General features: G+C 31.7%; 3 protein-coding genes across 3 annotated transcripts; 2 read left to right on the forward strand and 1 right to left on the reverse strand.

Moving 5' to 3' along the window:
* Positions 1–2,394: 2,394 nt before the first annotated feature.
* On the reverse strand, positions 2,395–4,681 carry LOC112777442 (chalcone--flavanone isomerase 1A). Its single transcript, XM_025821815.2, has 3 exons — positions 4,359–4,681; positions 4,067–4,225; positions 2,395–3,017 (listed from the first exon to the last, which is right to left on the reverse strand). Exons 1-3 carry the CDS (start codon positions 4,462–4,464, stop codon positions 2,599–2,601), a joined length of 684 nt encoding a protein of 227 aa, XP_025677600.1. The 5' UTR covers positions 4,465–4,681; the 3' UTR covers positions 2,395–2,598.
* Positions 4,682–6,873: 2,192 nt separating this feature from the next.
* On the forward strand, positions 6,874–14,663 carry LOC112775608 (uncharacterized). Its single transcript, XM_025819358.3, has 18 exons — positions 6,874–7,286; positions 7,596–7,817; positions 8,455–8,550; positions 8,853–8,905; positions 9,174–9,270; positions 9,441–9,514; positions 9,688–9,799; positions 10,369–10,479; positions 11,008–11,084; positions 11,413–11,479; positions 11,932–11,997; positions 12,309–12,416; positions 12,565–12,695; positions 12,777–12,843; positions 12,948–13,015; positions 13,614–13,710; positions 13,909–13,979; positions 14,071–14,663. Exons 1-18 carry the CDS (start codon positions 7,137–7,139, stop codon positions 14,438–14,440), a joined length of 2,037 nt encoding a protein of 678 aa, XP_025675143.1. The 5' UTR covers positions 6,874–7,136; the 3' UTR covers positions 14,441–14,663.
* A 1,950-nt stretch (positions 14,664–16,613) lies between these two features.
* LOC112775609 (probable membrane-associated kinase regulator 4) lies at positions 16,614–17,849 on the forward strand. The gene has a single exon (XM_025819359.3). The coding sequence runs from the start codon at positions 16,638–16,640 to the stop codon at positions 17,664–17,666; it is 1,029 nt and encodes a 342-aa protein (XP_025675144.2). The 5' UTR covers positions 16,614–16,637; the 3' UTR covers positions 17,667–17,849.
* The last annotated feature ends 2,040 nt before the right edge of the window (positions 17,850–19,889 follow it).

A 19,889-nucleotide genomic window follows, 5' to 3' on the forward strand; every position in this document is an offset into this window, starting at 1 on the left:
TCACGTTTTCTTACCCAATTCTTCCCTTTTCAATTCATGATTTGGATTTTGGTAATTGAGAGATTTTGTGATTTTGATGGTTTAGGGGTACTCTAGCGGTGGATAATCACTGGATTTCGTCCATCTAACTCGTGTGTAACGGTAAGGAAACCCTAACCCTTGTGAATTGGTGATCTAGTGAGCTCAATGTTGATTATTGTGATATTATATGAATTAGATTGTATATCTTGTTGAATTGGAGTTAACTTGGTGGATATTGGAAGTTTGGAATTGAATCCTGGAAGCTGAAATTTAGGGAGGAATCGACCAAGATATGGTTTTGGTTTCTCGTTGATGGTAATCAGTGGCTAAGAGAAGGAGGGGGTTGAATCTTAGCTTCCTTTTTTTCAGAGTATTACTTTTACTTTTTCAACTGACTTCAGGAGATATTTTCACTTTTGTCTCGTAGCAAGTTGAGAGACATTTTAATTTTGTCTCGTAACAAGTTGAGAGATATTTTTCATTTTGTCTCCTGAGATAAAAAAACAGAAAAGAAGTAGAGAAAAAAAATTGACACCAGATATATCCTGCTACTAGGTGCAATGTAGCCTACATCCAGTTTCCATCACAACAATGATGAAATTTCACTATCTTTTTCAAGATTACCAACACCAATTCTTCCCTAAAATTTACCCAATCCTATATGGGACAAATCCAGATTCTAACCCCAATCTGAATTAGACTTGGACTCAAACCAAGCTTTCAACAGCAAAGTGCTAACCCAACTTGTAAGGAAATCCCCACAGGATCATGACACACAATAGATAGATGTACAAAGAAACTCTGAGACATCTATGCCTTTTTCTCTAATTTTGCTCAGTGCCTTTTTTCTCTCAATGACTTTTTCTTACAAACCTCACAAATGTTTGCCTTTTACCATGAGACTCAGACAGACAAAACTAAGAAAAAGAAAACTAAATGAACATCATTGAAGGAGAAGAACTCAAACAGTTTTAGGGTAGCTATGGGAACTCTGTACTTTTCACTTACTCTCCTTGATCTCAACCCTTGGCCGTTCACCCTTAATATAGAAGGGTGAAACTTCCAAAGTTGAAATCAGTTACACCCTCGCAACATCTTTCTTCTCCAACATCAGAGTAGCGACAACTTCATCAGAGGAGAGAGAGAGATAGCTCGAATCTATTGCATGCATCTCTCTCATCTTTTTTCATCCATCTTCTTCAATTTTGGCCATTAATCTTGACTTTGGCCCCAAGTTTTAATTTTGACTGTTGATGAGCTTCTGATCCAAGGTGGTTTCACATTTTCTATGGTTTCCTCTTCCATGTATGAGACCTTGGATCTTTTCTTCTTGATCATTGGTGATATACAAACGAAGAAAAAAACTTTTGTTAAGTTTTGAACCCTGAGAAGCAAACTACTGGACCGTAACCTTTTCTTGCTTTGATATGGCAAAAAACTTTTTGCCTTTTTTCAAAATCAACTCTGTGCATTTTTCATTTTTTTTCTATCTTCTTCTTTAAAAGATTGACATGACCAAAGCAGAGGAGAGAGAAGATAAGAAAATTTTGGCGGAAGTTTTAAACAAGTTAAAGTGAATTGAAACTTGAAAAATGTGTCACTTTAACTAATGAAGTAATTAATTGAAATGAAATTTGAGTTCCAATAACCAAGGCATGAAGACTTTGCAATGTAAAATCTATGGATTTGAGATCATCGAATGGATTTTAAGAAGCTTTGGGTCAATTCTTTCTTTTCTTAATTTCTAGGTTTCAGCCACTATTATTTAAATTAATTTTTGCACCAAGTTTAATTAATTGATTGGGCTTGTTTAACTTTGGACCACCATAAAAACTAAATTGCTTCTCTGTACACTTAACCAAAATCATCAATCAACCAATTGAAACTAAATTATTAAACACTTAATAATACTCTAATAATGAATAAAAAGGTCCTAGATATAGAGCTGTTTCTCAATTTTTTTTATTATTTTTATGTAATTTCTCATCGTTGGAACAAAATATTGAATCAATTAATATATATGGGTTTTTGCCACTTATGAAAAAATGCAGTATATTTACCAAATAAAAATAATCTTTCCAAAGTCAAAATATCAATTTACCTTTATCAAAAACTAATCTTTTAAAGACTAAGGTGGTCATTTACTTTTATTTTTATTATCAAATTTATATAATACGAGATTAATAATTTTTGGTTAATAAGTAATCACTAGAATTATTTACTATATTTTTTTTTCATTTTTTAACTTATTATTTAAACGAAGGTATGAATGTTAATCTAATTATATAATGGTCAACGATCTATTGATCATCACCTAAAAAAATTTATATAAAATCATAAATTTTGAAAAGAAAAAAAAATGGACAAATTAACTACAATAAACTATAACTCTTTCAATTTATTTTTCAGTCAACAAGCTGAACAGTGTTTTATTTTCCTAAAATTGGAGGAACACAACTGGGGTAGATGAATTAAATTAAAAGCGAGGCTGATGGCAAAAATTACAAGAATAATTAAAATGGTGATTAACATTTCAATTATTTTTATTTGAGCAAAAGCTTAATATATATAATTTAATTAGTTATGTTGTGGTGGTGTGACGATAATACCCTGTTGCAAAACGGCAGGTAATCTTGCAGCCAAGCTGCGTTTCAAATCAGGAGAAACGGCGTGCTCTCCAATCATGGTCTCCAACACCGCCGATGACAATGGCTTGTTCTCAATAACCGCCGCCTCTTTTTCCGGTATGTTGCCATCTTCGGAGAAACTAAGGCCCAAGTGTCCCAGTGGTGATTGGCGGTAGAAGACGGAGGCACCAGGTTTGAAGTTGACGTTCTTGAAGGCTTCAGCAAATTGTTGAATGGCTGCAGCTTCTGCGTCGCCATAAGTCCCAACGGATTTCATGTGTGCCACACAATTCTCCATCACCTTCCTTGAATACTCCACTCCACTCAGTGCCAGGATCTTCGATCCTCTAATCAGTTTCTCAAACGGCCCTGGAAACAATTTGTTAAATTAAGTATGCGTGAACTATAGGTAGATAATGAAAATATTAAATAATGTGAATAATGAATATATTGAATATTCAGTTTATTAGGTGTGCAGATGATTATTTTAATATTAAGATTTAGATGAGTAATTTAAAGTGTAATATGTTTTATTTGAATTGGACCAATTTTAGAATTATTATTCATGTTGTTCAAAAAGGTCATTAGCTACCTAATATAATCCATACACAAAATTACTACATATATACTAACTAGTTACGATACCAATAAATATTATTATTTTAAATTAATAATTTGTATTTATATTTAAAGGTATTTATACAGAAAAATATATAATTTATATTTATATTTTTTAAAATTTATACACATAAATTTATAAAATTTATTTATTAAAAATAATTTAATATTTATGCTGATAAAATAATAAACAAAATTACTAAAAAATAATAGTTTCTAAAATTTTTTATTTTTAATTAAATAATTAATTATTGAAATATTTAATCAAATTTATTTATAGTACAATAAATGTTTTTGATATATATATATATATATATTATATTGTTATTAACTATTTTTTTTAATATATATGTAATATGATTGATAATATTATTTAAAATTATGTCATTACTATAATAAAAATTAATTATCAAATTAGATACTTACATAAAATACACATTAAAATATAAAAAATAAATATATAAATATATAATAATTAATACTAATTTTTAGTTTGTCTTATATTATTTATTGTATTTCTCATATTTAAGCATGCTTTAGTTGACCTTAATTTTGTCCCACTTGTAAATAAAAGTGTAATCCAGAATAGTTTATGTACACGCAATATATTTGATGAAGCTTTTAATCCCATCAATATCATTTTTCAACGTTTAGTGAGCAATTTCATCACGAATATAAACTGAATCTAAATTAAAGACTGTAAACATGGCGTTTTAACTCAAACTTTCCATTACGCGTACATGCGTAAATAAAAATAATTGATTCTTACTTTGATTATGTGAATAGTTATTTAAGCATACCGGAAATGATATCTCTGTAGAAGTGAAGGGTTTGGAGCAATTGTTGGGAGGACTTGTCCTTCCACTTTCCGGCGAGTGATGGCACCGCTTTGTCCTCCAAGTATACTCCGATTCCGGTGAACTTTATGAACTTTCCATCAATCGTCAATCCTCTCTCCCCTACTCATTCATCACCAACCAATAAACTATTTAATCTAGATTATTACTTTTTAATTGATTATGACAAAAGCTAAGGCAACCATTAATTATTTAATCCGTTCAAGGTGCGTGTAATAGATTATAATAATAATACCTGCGCCGGCGAGGAAATAAGACTTAGAGGAGCCAGGAGGAGTAACCACCGCCGGGAAGACAAGGTTCTCGAACTGTATTGCCGTGATGGATGGTTCCGCCGCCATACTCAAACTATAAATTAAAGGTGTCTTAACTTGTAAGCTACAATTTTCTTGTTTTATCCCCTTGGTATTTGGCGTATAGAATATGTTTATACCATATATATATATATGTATGAGAAATGCTCAAAATTTACGTGTCCATATTTAAGGATGGTTAAATAATTTAATAAATTTAATTAAATTTAATAAGTTTTAATTATTAATTTTATATGTGAGCTTTTGTCATTAAAAAAAAATTAGTTATTTAATATTTATACAGAAAGAAGCCGCTTTTCCACTTTCATATTCATTATTACATTATGTGACGAGATAAGATTAATTTATTTAATTTATCACATTAATATTTAATAAAATAAAAATATCTAATAAATAATAAAAATAATAATTTTAAATTATTTTTTGTAAATATTAAATTAAATACAATGATTTAAATTATTGTTTTTTTAATATTATTATAATAAATAATTTAACAGTGATATTGAAGTAGATTATTTTAAGAATTATTGGATTAAAATAATTTTTTATAAAGATTAAAACTAGAAATAATAAATTATTAAACTATTTTATAAAAACAAAAAATCATTTATGTTTTGTTCTTTAATTAATTAAATTAAATTAAATACTGACATGAAAAGTGATTTTGTCTAGCTTGACTATTAAGTTGCTTTACTAAATATTAATTGGTATAACAAATTAAATAATAACGTAATAAACTAAAAAATTAGGTAATTCCTATACCTATATACAGGGGTGTACATGACTCGGCTCGGCTCGAAGATTTGGCCTGACCCCGAATATTTTAGGGGTTAATTTAGTGTGATTTTATCGGGTCTAGTGTCGGATAAGAGTCTTAAAAATAGACCCGATCATTATTTCGGATCGGATTCGGACAATAGCTCGAGTCATCCGAACTCGGTCCGGTGGTCCGGTCATCATACACAATTAATATTTTGTGTTATTAGTGATGGATGATTTTTTTTTTTTTGGTGACTTTTAGTGATGGATGATGGCTATTCTTATGTGGAATTTAAATATTGTAAACCTTAATATTTTGTGTTATTAGTCATTATAAGATTATAAGTCAATATTTTATGTTTAAAATGTATAAGACTTTAGACTAATGCATAATATTGTGTTATTTGTATTGATTTAAATATTTGGTATTCTTAGACAATATTAATATTAATTATGGTTATACTTTAATTTTAGAGAAGGATTGGTTCTTGTTATATTTTTTAAGTGAATTTTACTATGTGAATTGTGAAATAATGGTTGGAGATTAGGTGATTTTTACATGTTAAAATCCGATTTTTACCCAATTTTTACCCGGCTCGAAAGTGCGTAAGTTTCATCAGATCTAATATCAAGTTAGGGTCTAAAAATTAGACCCAATCTATATTTCGAGTCAAATCCGGATTAAGCCAAATCCGATGTGACCTGACCATGTACACCCCTAGCTATATATTATAATAATAAGAAGAAGCGTTTATATTTCAAGCATTTTTTGCTTACAAGTTATATTACTAGGTACTACTTCCTTTAAGATCTGAGTCCCACTTTTACATTATCGGTTATCCTATACCTACCCACCTAACTGGCAGTCATCATTATATTTAAAACGATATCACTAATCTTCTATTTTTGAATTATTAGAAAATTTATTATTCCAAATCATACAACCATCTCTGTTCATGCCGGTATTGGGTCAACGGTCTTGCCGGTCTAGTTTTGTTTACTAGTAATCTTATTATTGGACTGAATTGAACAATGATCTATATATGAACATCAAAAATTCAAAACATGTGAAGTTCCTTGGCTGTGACTATGACTACGCATATATGACACAATCTCTTTCTATTTGTTTTGTAATCGTAGAATTTGTCAAATTATAATGCTCCATTACTTAATCATTCTGCTATCTCCAAACTACACCGTTTCGATCTCAATCATTACATGCTATCAAAACTTTAATTCAAAATAAAATGTTAGCTCCTTGTTGTTTTTTTTTATGCACGTCACATAATTAAAATAAAGATATAAAATAGTTTAGTATACACATTTCTTTTTCTAAAATAATTTTCATCATTATTTCTAAGGCTCAAACAAGATCTTTTAATTAAGACATAAGACATTTATCATTTCATACAACAAAAAAGGTATTAATCATTTTGAATAATTACATATTTATGATTTTAATAAATAAAATAATATACTTATTATCCCCCCCTGTGATATTTGCAGATATTTCTTTTTTTTTTTTTTTGTGCACTTCAATGTTGTTCTGTTGGGAGAAATGAGCAGAAAGCCGAACCATATTACTATATTAGCCCATACGATAAACAGGCTATTCTATTGCCAAAGCCCATTAACTTATGCTTTGGAATATACGTACGTATACGTATAGTCGTATACATACACATTGAAAACTGAAAAAACGACAATGGAACGGCGTCGTACGTAGAGATTTGACGTCTTCATCGTCTCGAAATCCAAAAACTGAAGCTTTAGACACATGCTGGTTCTGTATCGATTCCAATTTCCAAAACCACCTTATTCTTGTTATCGTCACTACGTACCAACTATTCAAACCCTAAATTTGGTGCATGCATTTCTGTGTTGAGTGTTGGCATTCGTAATCTGAACTGTGAAATTAAAGGGAGTGACAGTGATAGAAGATGTCGTGGCTGAGATCTGCGATGACCAAAGCAGTGGAGGTTGGGAACAACACCAACCTCACTCGCGCCGTCAGGAACTATGCCGACACCGTCGTACAACACGCCGGCCAAGCCGTCGCCGAGGGCGCCAAAATCCTTCAGGATCGCATTGTAACTTTACTCTCCCCTCTATCTGTATTACTTTCAATTTCGCCTGTGATTGCTACCCTAATTCCCAACTAGGTCAAAATTTGTGTCCCCTTCATGTTTCTAGTGACTTATTGACCTCGTTTTTATTCGTCTCAGCTGTTTGTTTTACATATCTTCTAAACTAGTACTTGTTTTTCCCCATTTGTAATTAAATGAATGAATTGTTGTAATGTTACTGTTTTGGAGCTAAATTAATTTGTAACTGAAGTGTTCTGATGTGAGGTGATGAGAATGATGGGGATACTGATTTCACGTTGTGTGTATGCATAGGCTGCTCGGAATTATAGAAGTGTTGCGCAGACAATTAAGAGATTGGAAGAAGCTGCTATCACCTACAGGGGACCTGAAAGAGTGGAATTGCTTAGAAGATGGCTTGTTGTGCTTAAAGAGATTGATAAATTGTCTCGAGCTGCGGATGAAGGTAAAGAGAAGACTTTTGAGCATCACCTTGGTGTTGAAGAGTTAAAAGATAACCCAAGGAAACCATCTCTGGTAAGAAGCCTTCGTTCCTTGCCTTGAATCCGAACATTCTAGTTTGGTATACTTGATTTTGGGATATAATACCTACCCAAGTTTTAGGAAATCATTTTATTATACTTTTAATCTGCTTAGCACTGACAATCTATTTAAGAAGTTCTTGTTGTTTGTATTTTAGATGATATTGTCAGTAGAAAAACTGTGGTTGATCCTTCCCTGTTTTTGGTCATAGCAGGATTCTTTGGTTGTTGTTTTGTCTTTCTCTCAGTTTAATTACAGAATGAGCCTGTCATTGCTGTTTTGCATTATATTAGAGCAGAGTGCTGGGGTGGCTGTTCTACCCTATTTTACTGCTTCAGAATTCCGTGTTTCAGAGTTTATTTTTTATTTCCATTTTCGACAGTGTGATGCTTTATATTAGATTTACTGAAGTGTTGTGTACTTGTTTTTACTTGTTAGCTTAGCTGAGGAGTCATTATGTATCAGTGTTTCTATATTGTTGATGTCTGTGTTCAGGGTATTATTATTATTATTTCCCAATGTTGATGTGTAAGTTTTTCAGTTATTGATGTAATCCTCGAAATAGTGAACATCTTGATTTAACATTCTCTCACTTTGTTGTTTGTGTTTTTCATACTTTTGGTTTTTTCAGGTTCTTTATTATGATAGTGATTTTGGAGGTGAACCGTTAAATTTCCGTGATGTTTTTCTTCAAAGTCAGGCATTGGAGGGTATAACATTATCAATGGTACGATAATTGATGTCATTATTAGGTACACTAATGCTGAATTTCCTTCTGGTATGTTAATGTTGTTAAGAGTTAGTAACTTCTTATAAACTTTTATCAATGATATTTCCATCTAGTAAAACATAAACACTTGCTTGTTTGTTTTCTCTTTGATGTATAGTTATTTCAGCTTTATTGTTCTAATTCTAATAGTGTTTCATACTATCATTACAATGGTAAAAGAAGATCATCCTGCATATGTCAATCTTTTAATTGCTGATGATGGAGGTTAACCGCAGGGTTAACTCTTTTCTATTCCTCAGATTATCGAAGCTCCTAATGAGGAAGAGGTTTCCCTTCTCCTGGAAATGTTTGGGTGAGTTTGCCTGTTTCAAATGGCTCATGGTGATTTGCAATTCTTAGCATATATTTGCTGTTTTACCTGCATGAAAATTCTTATTCGACATGTTTGATGCGAGTATTTATATGGCTATACATACGACATTTAATTTAATTTGACTGAATCCTTCTGTTCCTAGATTTCAAGCCCTTTGGTGCATATTTGTGTGAGACATTTTGTAACGCTTTTATACTTCAGTTCAGCCAAACATTGGCCTGATCATGGTTTAATTTGTTTTATATAGGCTCTGTCTGACTGGAGGGAAAGAGGTTCATAATGCCATAGTAAGCAGTTTACAAGATCTCGCAACAGCATTTTCAGGCTATCAAGATGAAGTATTGGTAAGTATGATAGTTACACTTGCATCTATAGATAGAAGTATTCTAGTACCAAAATGTTGCTGGAACTACTTGCAATTCTCACCACTTATAGGTATACTGCTCTAGGCAATTCTGTTTTTTTTTTTTCAGCTTTACATGACATTATTATATATGTTTTGCCCGTTTTTCAGGTGAAGCGAGAGGAATTACTTCAGTTTGCACAGGGTGCCATTGCTGGGTTGAAAATTAGTTCTCAAGCTGTTAGGTCAGTATGAACCAAGGGTTTGTTCCTGTTGTCATTTTTGTCGTACAATTTCTGCTACAGATCATGAGGTTTTCTCTCTGGATAAAAGTCACATTCTACTGGTGTCGCATAAGATCAAAGCTGTGTAATATACCTGTCTTCGTTGTGAATCTTGTGTTGCTTTCTGGCTGCAGAATAGATGCTGAAGCCTTTAGTCTTAAGAAAAAGCTCAATAAGATAACTTCACAGGGGACTGAATACCAAGTTGATTATAAATCTGCTGAGGAAACAATGGCAACACTAGAGGTATGTTATTTTATTTCTGTTTGTGTTCTATCATAATTAACAGGAAACTAGTGCACTTTCATAAGGAGTGCAATCTTTTCCCCCTAAACTTTCTTAAATGTGTACTATTTTCATAAGGACTAACACACACAAATAAGAAGGCTAAGGGATCATGTTGCACACTATTTTAGTTTAGGACTAAAGTGTATGTGATCTCTATTTATAGGGGGTAAAGTAGAGTTCCCCCCAATTATTAAAGTATAATGTTGTGCAAGAAGCTCATTTGAGCCTTTTTGGAGTTAGTCTCTACCCTGTAATCAAATACTAGTTAATTTGGCTGGCATGCAGTCAGTGCACTTGTATGATTGTATCCCATTGTTGTATTTTGTACTTATCTTCTTAAGGAAGAGTTGTTACCTGTCTCTAATATCTTGATTCTTTCTTGAGCTGAATGGGAGATTTTCACTCTCTGCTCTTTGCCCTTCTCCCTTTCTCCCTAAGAGTATATTCAACTATTTATTGTGTTTATGAAACTTTATCGATGTTTTGAAATTTGAAATATGGAGTATAACCAACCAATCACTTTGCAGGCTTTAAAAATAGCACTAGCACAGATTCGGATATGCTCCAGGCTGGAAGGATTATTGCTGAAGAAAAAAGGTTTAACCAATGGAGACTCTCCTGATGTTCATGCCCAAAAGGTACAACTATTTCATAGTTTCGTTTGGAAAGTAAAGAGGTAGGAGAGCTAGAAAATAGAGATACAATATATATATATATATATATATATATATATATATATATATATATATATATATATATATATATATTACCAGGCATTAAAACTAGAATGGTTTACCTTCATTCAACCAAGATAGATGATGGAGACTTGCTCTTTGCTAGTTATCAAATATCAATAACCTCAACTCTGAATGAAAACTGGAGAGGTAGTGGCTTGTAGATATTTTGTTTTGTCACCATTTAGCTGACATCCACAGAAGGATGAAATTTTCTCTTATGGTGATATACTTCCACAAGTACATGACTATATGTCCTAGCTTTTGGTATTGGGAATAGTATGGGACTACAGAGTAGGACATGCATTTGGGGTATTTTGGAATGTTCAGTTTTGATGATCTTCGTTAATAATATTTTTAAATGTGTCTAGATCTGTTTTTTCTTTATATTCTAGTTTCTAACAGTGTTATCATTTTCATGTCTACAAGTAGGTTGATAAGCTAAAGGTTTTAACAGATTCTCTTGCCAACTCTGCTGCAAAAGCTGAAAAGCGTATTTTAGACCACAGGTAGATTTCCTGTATTATGAAAATGTCTGTTTAGTGCTCTCTCTCCCTGTATCTCATTTCATTTAGTCTGATTATATCAAACTATAAACTGAGAATGGAATTCCTAGGCATGACAATATGACATGAAACTATGCAAGAAAGGCAGGATGGTTAATTATGAAATGTTTCATTTAGTTATTTTTGTTAATGCATGCAAAGAATCTTGTAGCTTCTAGATCAGGTGATTTTGAAGGATTTATTTTGCTGTATAATATTTTTGCTTCAGATACAGGAAAGTAACCCAACCCCCTCCCCCCTTCTCTCTTTTTCTTACACTAAATAATGACAGAGTACAAAAAGAGGAGGCATTAAAAGTTCGGGTGGCTAAAGATGGTGAAGTTAGTGAAAAGGAGAAGGTAATCTGTTCTGTTCAGCAAGGCAGCATTGTATTTATTTGTAAATTTTGGCTGACAAGGAATTAACAATCTTTCACAAGGAAACTTCATAACTGACTAGGTCTGTTTTTGCTTTGAAATGTGTAATTTATGTCTAAGTTGTCAATATTAAATAATGTATGGACAATATTTTATTTTGGTTTGAGGGAAGGATATCCTTATAGGAGCATTTTTGTTTCACCATCTGAAGTTTTTATATACACTTTGTCCTGTATTATATTTTTGTTTTATATTGTTTAGGTGACACTAGATTGAAAGAAGTTAATCATTGATCATTGCTCAATAGATATAGAAGGGCTTTCAGTATGCAAGCTCTATTAAATTTATCTCTGGTCTGGTGTGCGTACTAGGTGTTCCATCTTTTTCGTAGAGGGACTGCTGATTTTTTCCTCCCTCCCCCTTTTCTTTTTTAGGAATTGACAACTGAGATATCAGGACTCCAACAGAGAAAGGAAGAACTTGAAGCTGAATTAAAAAAGGTATTTTGTTGCTATCTATATTCTCAATGCTTCAGTATTTTTCTCAGTTCTTGCAGAAGAATGGTTTCTCATGTTGTTAGTCTAGAAACCATTGAAATTTCTAACTGAAGTCTTTGACCCTTTCCTAGAATTTTCTTCTCTTACTATTCTGTCTTCAAATGTTGATCTTCATCTATAATTTCAACTAGTTACACCTTAAAGTAAGAGTGATTATATCATTCCGGGTCTTAATTGATAATTATTTGTATATGATTGATTTATTTAGAAACAGACATTTTATAATTGATTGATGTCTGGTTTACACCCTGTAGGTTAATACATCTTTGGCTTCTGCTCAAGCACGATTGTGGAATGTGAGGGAAGAGAGGGATCAGTTTGAGGAAGCAAACAATCAGATAGTTGAACATCTGAAGACAAAGGTTTGAACTTTGAAGTTCTCTCTTTTGTGTTTGGGTTATCATGCTAATCCACTTTGCTGCTTAAATAATTCTCAGCACCCAGCTACAGTTTTCTGAAGTATTCATTTGACCCAGTTGTCTGAAGTATTCATTTGACCTTGATTGACAGGAAGATGAACTTACAAAATCAATTAGGTCCTGTAATGTTGAAGCAGATGTTATCAAGACCTGGGTTAATTTTCTCGAAGATACTTGGGTTCTGCAGCGGTCAAATGCAGAAATTTACGAGAAGCAGGTCAAGTATGTATTAAACTTTGGTGGATTTTCTTATATGAGATTTATCATGAATTAATACTGTTGCTAATTGTTGTGTTTTTGAAGTGATGAATTGGAGAGCCATGAGGACTATTTTGTGAATTTGGTCATTCAGCTTCTTGCTGGTTACAAGGTATTGATTTTCCTTTACAGAATTGGATGTTGAATTTAAAATGGTGGATTCCTTTCTGCTTCCCTGCTTTTCCTGTGTAATATTACATGTTATGTAATTCACAGAAAGAGTTGGAGCCTTCCATCGACCATATTGCAACGTTCGTTGTGAACCTCAAGAATCTAAGTCAAAGGTAACCTTTCTGTGTTATTTCTAATGTCTACATGAGAATTTGGGTGTATGGAAATTTCCTTTTGAGAAATCAAATTATTTACAATTAAGAACAAATTTGAATTTTAACTCTCTAAATTTGTAAGGAAAATTTGAACCAAAATAAGTATGTGATCGCATGAATAAAATTATATTTATTTTAGAATTTGCCCCCTTTTTTTTTGTTTAATTTAATTTTTTGAAACTAATGTTACAAGAAGATGGGGGTGAGAACAGATCCTCCAAGCAAAAGCAAAGCATAAACAAAAAACCAGTGGTGAACTGCACTTGTCTGAAAGGGAAATTCCTCTAAAAAGTACATAAGCTTTACACTAGATAAAGGCCAAATATCTAATTTTATCCCATAAAGCTTGTTTATCTAATATGTTGTTAAGGGTGCGTAAGTTTCACTCCAACAAAATACTCCAAATTGTGGTGTATACTGTGCAATACCACAAAGATTTTGCTCCTTCCATATTCCCAAAACCAGCAAACTTAGTCAACAAAATCTAGGTTGCAGCATGTGCCTAAATGTGTGCATGTTTATTTTTCTTATTTTCTTAATTTTCTTGGGGAGATAGGTTAGAGAAGGTGGCCTCCAGTGGAGATGATGAGGATACAAAGCTATTAAGTCCAAGGAGAAATCTTGAGGAGGAATATTTAAGCTATGAAGCTAAGGTATACATGTGACTTGAGAATAATTTTAGGTCACTGTCTTCTTTATCCAGCAGTTCACTTATTTGTCTTCTTTTACCTTGAAGCATGCCCAAGTGTAGATTCTTACCTAGACAAAAATGCTCTGGGGTGTTCAATTTGCTTGTATGTTTGAATATCCGGACTTTGGATCTTATTGATGGTTCTGTTTCCTTGTTTCAGATTATCACCACTTTCAGTGTAGTGGATAACATGAAACAGCAGTTTTATGCTCAACATGAGAAAATTTCGAGGTTTTGTATTTCCTTTAAAATCCACTGTTTGACCTTGTTTCAGTTGCTTCATATTTTCTTTCTAAATCACATTATGGGTTCACTCATCCAGGAAAGATGAAGAAAGAGTTAAAGAGCTTTTTGATGCCATTGAAAAATTACGGACTAAATTTGAGGCCATTGAAAGACCAAATCTGGAAATTGAGAGCCCGCCTGAAAAGTCTGAATCACCCCTTGCCGAGAAAAAGCTTGATGATACACCAGCTGCTTCAGCTCCAGCTCCGGGTACTGAGATTTTAAAGACAGAAACAGAGAAACGGTCAAAATCACCTTCAGCTAAGGGAGATGATATATTTGACCATGAAGCGGAATTAGCTAAGCTAGAATCGGAGTTTGGAAAGGTTAGCCAAGACTACTCAGGAGAGGAGATTGGTGATTGGGAATTTGATGAGCTTGAAAGAGAATTGTCCTCTACCAAGTAATTAGGTGAATCCTTTTGGACCTTAACGCTTGCTGTTGTAGTTTTATAATCAAACATATGCAAGTATGATATGAATTGTAAGCGTATATATAGGTTGGCTGTTAATGAACGTGCAGCATGGTCAGATTTCTTTGAATTTGTAACATAAAAACGTGCATAATTTCTTCATTCTTCTGTAAAGTACTGAACTTTAAGTTATAACTGATTTGTCAGAGCTTTTTTCAGTGGGTCCAACTTATTTCAGGACCTTGATTGTCCATATGCCATTTTGTTTTTTTCATGAAATTAAAGGTATTGAACTGTGTGCTCTTCTTCTGCCGTTTATTATTTACTCTGTTATATTAACTAAGAAATATTCAAACGGTTTTTCTACCATTTATAAATGAACTAAAAAATGTAGATTATCAAGACTATAGAAGCATGTAGCGAATACTTGATTTTTTTTCTTTTTGGTTCATATTTTAAGTTGACCAAAAATGTAAATAACTATGGCCAAATTTGGATACCGTTTAGATACAAATTTATCATAACAAAAATTGTGGAGTTCAAATTCTTATCACTTTCACCCATCTTAATAGTTTATTATAATTATTCTAGGCGAAATATATAGGTGTGTAATTGCTTGACGACCTAACTTTATTTTATAGCAATTCCTTATTACAAGTGACGTTGCAACTAGATTAGCATAGCTAGGGAGGGACCTATACTATACTATAAGTCTATAAAAATCATAAAAGGAAGGTTCCTATGAAGCAATGCATGGTTTCTCAATGTTGATGATATACTTCACATTAGTGTTTGCAAACACAGGCTCTATTAATTAACCAAATAAAAAAAAAATGCTCATTGGAGGAAACAAATAGGACCTTGCACTGTCTTTTTGCCTCTAACTAAGATTTGAATTGAAAAAAATAATAAGAGAGAAAAGGGTAAACCCAAAAGTAGGTAAGGAGTGTTGAAAACCAAAGTCTAGAACTTTATTTTGCAGGCATTCCGGCCTCAGTTCCCTTATCCCACCAATATTTGTCGGGTCATTTTGTTGCCTTCATCTTGTTCAGTGTGTTATGATGCATTTATTCACTTACAATTTGGACTTTTTAAATGTTAATCTTAATTATTAACTAATAAACACAAAGAAAAGTAACATGAGTTATGTCATGTCATGTCATGTCACCACAACATAAAATTAAAAAAACAAAGGCATGTAATGTAATGTAATTTAAGTTAGCCATAAAACAAATGAAAGAATAACAAGAAAAGACTGGAAAAAGATGCTTATGTTCACAAAAAGGTCTATCAAGACTTTTCCCGTGTGCAAGTTTATATATACACTAAAGTGTGTCAATAAAAAAAAAAAAAAAAGAAAAAAAGAAAAAACAGAACCTCGAATCCGGTAAAAGAAAGTGCATTAGTGTAATCAGTGCAAAGTTTATATATATTTGCTGAGCTGTTATTTCAACATCAACTTGATTATGGTGCACAAATTACTTATATAAATGCAGAAAGAATCAAAAGAAACATATCTTTGTTCAGAAACCCAATTTCTTGCATGAGAATGTATAAGGTTTCAAAAACATGGATCTTAAGGCACAAGATTTTCCTTGAAGATCCTCTGTCTTATTCCTTCATTTTTTTACCACCAATCACTATGAAGTTACAAGGCTAAAAGTATAACTAAAATATATCATTGCTTTTCAATCATACTAGACTTTGCCATCCCTACTATTATTCTATTACAGCTAGTAACTAGACTATAAAGGGTGAGACAGATTTTCAGGTTAAAGTCAATTTCTATTCATCAATAGAACTCATGTTAGTTACCATTAGCAAACAGAGATACTAAAATAAATTAGCAATCCCAATGAGAAATAAATAATCCAGAGTTTATGTAATGTGGGTCAGTGCTTAACCCCATAAGAGAAAATAAAAAAAATGGTTTAACTTTCACATTTGGATGCTTGCTTGCAGACAAACTCCTTCAATAATGATAAATGATAAGAGACAACCATGAGATTAAAATTAAAAGAAGCAATAAATTAGAATACCACTAAACTACACTAACACTAATTAACACTGCTTTTTATTTTGTATATTTTTTTAATATGGCATTGTCTAACCCTTTTAAAAGCAGCATTTGGTCTTCAATTCTCCATAATATACTCATAGGAACAAGAACTAGAGAAGTGTGCCTAAAATCAATGGCTTCAAAACTCATAGCATTTGATACTGCAGATGATGATTACATTGATATGGAAGTAACCTCATATTCTAACTTCTTCTGCCATTCTCATCCACAACCAGGAGAGTTTGAGTTCCAAATGTCCTCCATTGATCAAGAAAAGGATTCAACAACTTCCCCAGCTGATGAGCTTTTCTACAAAGGAAAGCTTCTTCCTCTTCACCTTCCTCCAAGGCTTCAAATGGTTGAGAAAATCCTCCAAAACTCTGACCCTCCTTTTGTTATGGACAAAGTTGAAGCCTTTGAAGAGTTTTTTAGCACCCCATTAACCACAACCTACACAACACCAACCTCAGGCACCCCATTTGAGTCCTGCAACATTTCTCCTGTTGAATCATGCCAAGTTAGCAGAGAGCTAAACCCTGAAGACTATAAGCTTGAGTTTCCATCAACAGGCACAAGTGATGAAGGATTCACTGTTGAGAGTAATCATCATCAGAAGAAGTCTTGGACCAAGAAACTGAAGCATTCATCAATAGGATCAAAGTTGAGGGCTTCAAGGGCTTATCTCAAGTCCTGGTTTGGAAAATCCGGTTGCTCCTATGAAAACTATGCAACTTCAACAAAAGTTGCTGATGAAGGCTCAGTTTCAAAGGCTAATAATAATAACTTGTCCAAGAAGAAGAAGAATAATAATACTAGTAGCAATCCATATGGTCAAATTCGATACGAGTCCTCGAATTCTGTCATGAAGAACAATGGAGATGATCCAAGTAGCAATCACAGAAGGTCATTCTCTGTAGGAATCAAGATTCTTTCGGGAAACAAGTCGTCGCTGTCCACCGGATCATCTTCATTTTCGATTCCAAACAAGTCATCAAGGCAGCATCTTAAAAGGTGCAGCAGTGCAAGCTCAGAGATAGAGAATGCAATCCAAGGAGCCATTGCTCACTGCAAGAAGTCTCAGCAAACAAAGAAGAATTCAAGTGAAGTAGGATTCTACTCATTTAGTGAGGATCAAGAAAGAGTAGTGCTTTTGAGGGGCTAATAGGGACAACTTAAGTTTTGATGAAAGATAACTCTAATTCACTACTTTAACCAAATTGTCATGATGAGTAGAAGTTCAATACTCTACTCTTTAATGTTGGTGATTAATTTGTATTATCAGTAATCTTAGTATTTTTATTTGAAATCAACTTGATCAACTTAATATGAGTTGGAATTTCAATTACTTGTGAGTTAGTGTACTATGATATGCATGACAACATTACAAACCATGCATTTTGCAAGATTTCCTTATTTTAGTTTGAATTGCAACTGATTTGTGAGACATTTTCCAAAAGTTAAGAAAACCAAATTGGTGGTTATAGATTCAACCATAGACAGTGGTTTTCTTTGTCAAGAGTTGCTTCTTTTCATAAAAACTATTCAAAATTTATGATCCACAATTGGGACTATTCAAAGAGTTGCATATATTTTCATTCAAAGTCTTCAAAGACTTCCATCTGTTCAACAAATTCAAGATATGACAATCAAGTTGCATACCGCACTTTTCTTTTACACCTTCTAAACCCCTCTCCATTCTTCTTTCATGAGCAAATTTTCTAAATATATTTTAAATATTAATAGTTTTATAAATCATCTCATCAAATTATGTGTTTAGATAACTTTTTAAGTAATAAATTTAAAAATTAGTCATTTTTACTGATACGATAACATACCATTGATTGTTTGTATAAAATTCATTTAGACTAAGGGCAATGCATGAAAATAAAATCTATTTATAACATATAAAAGTTGATACTAATTTTTTTTGCAATAAGTTTAAGCCATCTTTTTCTTGTTAATGATGTCACGTGAACAATTCTAATGACTTGCCAAAAAATGAGAATCAACCAATCATTCTTTAGTAAAAAGTTTTTAAAAAGTTAAAAGAAAAAGCTTTTATCTATTATTATTCAATTAAAATATAAAATACTAATTAAATATATTAAACATACATTAAAAGTGTCATAATAATAATTATTATAAAAGATTTCAGTTACAAATATTCAAATTCTATAATTTATACATATTAAGACTCTTACTACTATACTATTTAGTCTACTTATACATTCTGTATAAGACTCTTTGTTTCTTAATCTCTGGTACCAATTATAAAAGACTCCTCTAAGTAAGTTCAAATTTAGTATATCTTCTTATTAGATTCATTCAAATATGTCATGATTATAAAATTAATTCATAATTTTATATTATATTTTCATTCTTATTCATTCATTTTCCTTTAATTATTTGTAAACTAAAAAATACTACATGAGAAGATAAAATATGACAACTAAAATAAATATAAAAATAAAAACAATAAATAAAGATGTAGCTTGGATAACTCTAATATAAAAAAAACTTATGTCTTTTTTAAAAATAAATGAATTCAAAATCTTAAAACAATAACTAAATTTCAATTTGTATTATATTTTAATTGAATAATTATATCATTTATATGGAATGATATACAAATTGTTAAATAAATATTCTATAAAATATTTTTAATATAATCAATCTCTAAATAATATAACATTTATTAGAATATACTATATAGTATAAATAATTTATTTCTTTGCACATCGCAGAATCACACTATAATTTATTTTAGTTAGTGAGAACATATAACAAATTTACCTTTGCAAATATCACAAGAATAAGCGCCATATAAATCTTATAGGGTATCAGAAAACAAAACTTCGAATTATTATCAATATTAGTATTATTGTTTTATTGCTCAAATTCGATTATATAAACTAGGGATGGAGCTAGAGCAATTTTAAAAAAGGGGTCAATATAAAAATATAATTCTAAAAAAGAAAAAAATTAAAATTAAGGGATGTTAATATAAAAATTAAAAAATTGTTAGAGATATTTATGTCTTCATTCATCTGCAAGAAATTGGCAACAAGTTGCTGCAGATATAGATCTCAAAAAACTAAAGTAACGGTGAAGTGAAGAAACACATTAATGTAAGGATAATAACTTGTGCAGAAATCTAACTGCTTTTAATTTTTTTAATGCTGTTAAGTGTCAACTATATACAATACAACATATAAGTGACAATAATCATTTGATTCTGTTTTCTATAAATTATAATTCCTTTTAACAATCATGAAAATAAATCTCAGGATAAACATCATAGTACATTATTTAGTACGAACTTAATGAGTGGAAGAATGATAATAATAATAATAGTGTTAACAACACTTAATTGACTAATTCTACA

The sequence above is a fragment of the Arachis hypogaea genome, chromosome 19 (assembly GCF_003086295.3).
Source record: "Arachis hypogaea cultivar Tifrunner chromosome 19, arahy.Tifrunner.gnm2.J5K5, whole genome shotgun sequence".
NCBI classification, from domain to species: Eukaryota; Viridiplantae; Streptophyta; class Magnoliopsida; order Fabales; family Fabaceae; genus Arachis; species Arachis hypogaea.

Excerpts from the sequence above, each read along its gene's own strand:
- LOC112775609 (XM_025819359.3), top strand. The coding sequence starts at position 16,638 with ATGGCTTCAAAACTCATAGCATTTGATACTGCAGATGATGATTACATT.
- LOC112777442 (XM_025821815.2), bottom strand. The coding sequence starts at position 4,464 with ATGGCGGCGGAACCATCCATCACGGCAATACAGTTCGAGAACCTTGTC. Across the intron at positions 4,226-4,358 it reads TTATTTCCTCGCCGGCGCAG|GGGAGAGAGGATTGACGATT; the intron begins GTATTATTATTA and ends ATGAATGAGTAG. Across the intron at positions 3,018-4,066 it reads CTACAGAGATATCATTTCCG|GGCCGTTTGAGAAACTGATT; the intron begins GTATGCTTAAAT and ends AATTGTTTCCAG.
- LOC112775608 (XM_025819358.3), top strand. The coding sequence starts at position 7,137 with ATGTCGTGGCTGAGATCTGCGATGACCAAAGCAGTGGAGGTTGGGAAC. Across the intron at positions 10,480-11,007 it reads CTGATGTTCATGCCCAAAAG|GTTGATAAGCTAAAGGTTTT; the intron begins GTACAACTATTT and ends GTCTACAAGTAG. Across the intron at positions 12,417-12,564 it reads TTGAACATCTGAAGACAAAG|GAAGATGAACTTACAAAATC; the intron begins GTTTGAACTTTG and ends CTTGATTGACAG.